This window comes from Berghia stephanieae, chromosome 7 (assembly GCF_034508935.2).
Source record: "Berghia stephanieae isolate SIO BIC M18660-M18661 chromosome 7, UCSD_Bste_1.3, whole genome shotgun sequence".
Taxonomy (NCBI): domain Eukaryota; kingdom Metazoa; phylum Mollusca; class Gastropoda; order Nudibranchia; family Aeolidiidae; genus Berghia; species Berghia stephanieae.
In genome coordinates this window covers 2033186-2038462 of record NC_088366.1, presented here as the reverse complement: position 1 = coordinate 2038462, position 5277 = coordinate 2033186, and the positions used below count along the sequence as shown (strand labels likewise).

At 31.5% G+C, this 5277-nt stretch overlaps 1 protein-coding gene across 1 annotated transcript; it reads left to right on the top strand.

The window, feature by feature from the left end:
* Nucleotides 1-227: 227 nt before the first annotated feature.
* Nucleotides 228-3742, top strand: LOC144976340 (uncharacterized). Its single transcript, XM_078920575.1, has 2 exons — nucleotides 228-1245; nucleotides 2535-3742. The coding sequence occupies exons 1-2, from the start codon at nucleotides 432-434 to the stop codon at nucleotides 3557-3559; spliced, it is 1839 nt and encodes a 612-aa protein (XP_078776701.1). The 5' UTR covers nucleotides 228-431; the 3' UTR covers nucleotides 3560-3742.
* Nucleotides 3743-5277: the final 1535 nt, after the last annotated feature.

Genomic DNA, 5277 nt, shown 5'->3' with positions numbered 1-5277 from the left:
ATCATCATCATCATCATCATCATCATCATCATCACCATCATCATCATCATCACCATCATCATCATCATCATCATCACCATCATAACCAACGTCAACTTTTTCTTTCTTCCTAAAAATTAAAATAAAACTATTGTCTGTTATATTCTCACTAAAATTATCTTATTCTGTTATTCTTTTCACATGTTTATTTTTACAGATGTATATTTGACATACAAGGCTGTTTTGACTGACTGACGAGGTTGTGGCAGTCTTTTTTCCATGTTTATACCCCTGAATTCCAATCCTGAACGTTCTTGTGTCGAGACACGTCATCTTATCGAATCTAGTTACAAACCGGAATCGTCCACCTTTTTTCAGACTTGCACAGAGCCAATTTGCATGTTTGTGTTTGGTGATAGAATTGACCAATAGAAATCAGATACTTCTTGAAAATGAAATTGTTCAATATCACTGTCATTTTGTATTCGATACTGTTTAGATTGTCCTGTTGTCTGTCTCAGAGCAACTTTAAAGATAGCCAATTTCAAATCGCCGCGTGTTACACACCAAACTATGGCGTCATCATAAAAGCAGCTCCCATTAAAGACACAATAGGGAAATCCATACTGACGTGTGCTGTTTCTTGTGCCAAGAACGTCCAGTGTAACTTTGCCGTGTTTCGTCCATCGATCCAAATGTGTAAACACGTGTTTTCATATCAAGGCAACTCCCAAGCCAGTCTTCCGTCGTACATCAACGAACACGGCTGTCGTGTGCTTCGAAAAGTTAACAAACCGCTGTGTCAAAATGGAGGCAATTTTACCGGAAATGTGACGTGTTTGTGTCCAGAGGAATTCCATGGATGGGAATGTGAGGAATCGAAACCCAGTTTTTGTAGCATGAATTCCTGGCGGGAGGTAACTCTTACTGACCACACACTTCTACAAGAATCTTATCTAAATATCAAAATGGTTGTGCAAGAATCCGCATCAACAAAAATTTCTGACGTCAGTTTCTTCACAACCAACGGCGCTCTGAGATTTCAGTCTCATAACTATTTATGTGTGGATGGCGAAGCATTTGAAAGTGATTTAAGGCGTGAATACAATTACTACACAGAAGCTTCGGGAAACGGCCTGTTGTTTACTTCAAAGGTGGCCATGACCGGAGATGAAAATACACTAATAGATTCTACAGCGACTGTAAAACTGTTTATGAGAAACGCTACTGATGATGACAGAACCGTCTACCAGGCGAATGTCAATGGTAACAGGTTTCATTTTTCTTTGACATCAACATCGTCGTGATCATCATCATCATCATCATCATCATCATCATCATCATCATCATCATCATCATCATCATTATTATTATTATTATTATTATTATTATTATTATTATTATTATTATTATTATTATTATTATTATTATTATTATTATTATTATTATTATTATTATTATCAACATTATCGTCATCATCATCTTTGTCGTCATCATAATATTGATCAGGAATTATTTGTTTAAACATTGCCTTTGAATCAAACCTTCATACATTGTATGATATTTTTAAGCGTCTCATTCGCGCATTATGATCTGTCATTTGACGATTGGGAATAGAGAATGAGATTAGCGGAAGAGTAGCGTCCCGTGTTGGACGTCACCCATAGTCTGTGACGTCACCGGCGGAAAAGTTATTAGAGAGAGAACGTCATGTTGGTTGTGCGCATGCGTCTCTCGTCCTCGCGGAATAATAATAATAATAATAATAATAATAATAATAATAATAATAATAATAATAATATATAATAATAATAATAATAATAATAATAATAATAATAATAATAATAATAATAATAATAATAATAATAATATAATAATAATAATAATAATAATAATAATAATAATATAATAATAATAATAATAATAAAATAATAATAATAATAATATAATAATAATAATAATAATAATAATAATAATAATAATAATAATAATAATAATAATAATAATAATAATAATAATAATAATAATAATAATAATATAATAATAATAATAATAATAATAATAAATAATAATAATATAATAATAATATATAATAATAATAATAATAATAATAATAATAATAATAATAATAATAATAATAATAATAATTAATAATAATAATAATAATAATAATAATAAAATAATAATAATAATAATAATAATAATAATAATAATAATAATAAATAATAATAATAATAATAATAATAATAATAATATAATAATAATAATAATAATAATAATAATAATAATAATAATAATAATAATATAATAAAATAAATAATAATAATAATATAATAATAATAATAAATAAATAATTAAATAAAATATAAATAATAATAATAAATAAAGAAGAAGAAGAAGAGAAGAAGAAGAAGAAGAAGAAGAAGAAGAAGAAGAAGAAGAAGAAGAAGAAGAAGAAGAAGAAGAAGAAGAAGAACAATAGTCATTATCATCATCATGTCATCATTATAACGATATTATCAATAATCCTTCTAATTTTCTTTCCTCTAAACCAGAAAACCTATCCACCCTGACCTCCAAATTATATTTAGGACACAAGCTGCTGTTTCGAGGTCCATTAAGGACAGAATTTAACCTTGACACTGGTGATGTCGTCTTTCAATATCCAGGGGCTCACATCGGCGCAACTTCTTCTAGATTCATCTCTCCACTTTACACCTTTTCGCCCAAGTATAGTCTGAGCCAAAAGAAAATGTGCGTCAGTCGATGGACCATTCAAACCGGAATTCACAGAAGTTCCCAATGCTATAGTCAGCAGAACCCTAATGTTGACCTTGACCGGTGCTGGATAAAGATGGCCGCCAAACTCCCCCAAGAAGACACGCTGGCTTTCCTGACGGATGTCTTGTTGTCTCAGGGAAAAGAAATCAGAATCATCATGGCCGCCTCTATTGCCTCAGATGTTACCATGGTAACCATAACAGACACGGATGTAGTTGTCATCCTGGCCGATTACCTGACTCCCTCAGACGCGTTCACGGCTTTCGGAAGTTCCACCAAAATTCGATTCTCAAGCGTCAGTTTGTCTAGAACGTTCTCAGAGTGTGAGATGACATTCCAAGGAAGCTCTGTTCACCAAATCAATAATGATCCATACCCTTTCACCCTTGAGTGGGTTGTGTCATCTAGAAACTGGATTATATCATTAGTCATCATTTCAACTGGCCCATCCGTGTCAGGTTCCCATAACGACGTTTATTCCGCCGCTGTCAGTGGCCGAGGCATTCGGGTCTGTGTGGAGAAAACGGTCAACATTTCCGACTGTTTTCACGGCCTTGACCTGAATTTGAATGACACAACTAAACACGTGACTCTTCAGTCGCCAGCTGTACTGGACATGACCTTGAACCCAGACAGGACATTATCTGGAATTTCCAGCTCTGACTGTAAAAGGAAACATTATCTCGTGTCCACCAAAGGCTGGGTCAAACAAGCGTCCTTCGTCATCGGTCTGCCAGATCCCGTGGACGCCATCGCATCAGTTGATTTTGTGAAGATCACGTGGTTTCGAGAAAAATAAACAATATGGACGTGGTGATTTTAACACACTCCACAACCTACCACGCCCAGTATGAATTAGATATCTTTTCTACAATTGTTTGACATAAAATCCTCTCTAATTTTAAATCTTATATTGATAGGGATTTGAACTTGAAGTCTCCAAATATAATATAATTATTCTCAAACTACTGATTAAGCCGGAATTATTGATTAGTCAACGAAATAGACAGGATTTGGTGGCAGTAAAATCCTACTCACGCTTGATAAGACAATTCTTCTAATTTCCATAACTATCCAAAACCGTGATACAACCTAAGATATTGGATCCTCAAATATGAATAGCTTACCATTGTTGAAGTTTGGGTTTGAGATTTTCCAATTCAAAATGCTAAGTATGAAAATATCAAACAGGCACTGAGGAAGCTCAGACGACAGATAAAGATACAAGTAGTAGAGTTATGATCACTTGCAGAAAAAGACATTATCCATAACGTAGGGAGCTTAAAGATTTAGTATTATGATGATAATAATAATAATAATAATAATAATAATAATAATAATAATATTAATAACAACAACAATAATAATAATAATAATAATAATAATAATAATAATAATAATAATAATAATAATAATAATAATAATATAAATAATAATAATAATAATAATAATAATAATAATAATAATAATAATAAAATAATAATAATAATACTTTATTAGATCCCAAAAGGATTTTTTTTTGTACAGACGTGTTATAATATACACAATAAGATAAAAATTTAATGGAAATATGATGTATATATAAACAAGGAGCAGTTCCACAACCACAGTCGCGCTTCATATGAATACTGTCAACACTATAAATAGTTAAAACTCTCACTATAAATTGAAAATTGAAAACATTGCAAAACAAATAAATTAATGAATTAATATTTAAAATATTTGAAAGTAAAAAAGCGAAATAATTATGTGAAATGATTATGGATTGTTGTTATAAAGCCATAATGCTGGCGGCAGTAAAGATTTTCGGTGTCTCTATGTTTTTATTGAAATAGAGAAAGGGCGACCACTCCTTCCTGACATAATAACTGATGGTCTTAGTGGATGATGCTGGTCATTTAATAATTGTTATTTTACTAATACAAAATTTCTCGTATAAAAGATCTACATCGTCAACATCATTTAAATAGCATTTTATGGATTTATAAATATTTGAATGTATTTTGTTCCTTTCCACTGCTAAGCAATTGCCTCCCCCAAGCTGTTATACCAAATGACAAGACACTTTCGATTACTGCTCTATAAAATAATGTGCAGAGGGTTTTATCTATTCTAAACTGAGAAAGTTCTGATAAAATAATATATACGTCTGCACATCTTATACCTAATTATTTTCAAGTGTTCATCCCACTTGAGCCTGTCATCAATCGTGACACCAAGGTATTTGTAGTGAGGAACTCGCTGGACGAATTGGTCCTTTAATTTTAACGGTTCTATCGGTTCCTTTACTCTCCTAAAGTCAATCACTAGCTCCTTTTTGTCTTGCTTATGTTAAGCTCTAGGTGGTGGGCATCACACCAAGACACAAATTAAATCTATCAATTTCTTGTATATAATAATAATAATAATAATAATAATCTTTATTGTCCAAATTAAAGGCAATTCATGTGAGGTAAACAATGCTCAGTTTGGTTCATGGTATGAACATCAACACATTTACAAATACAGACACAGCCA

Excerpts from the sequence above, each read along its gene's own strand:
- LOC144976340 (XM_078920575.1), top strand. The coding sequence starts at position 432 with ATGAAATTGTTCAATATCACTGTCATTTTGTATTCGATACTGTTTAGA. Across the intron at positions 1,246-2,534 it reads CTACCAGGCGAATGTCAATG|AAAACCTATCCACCCTGACC; the intron begins GTAACAGGTTTC and ends CCTCTAAACCAG.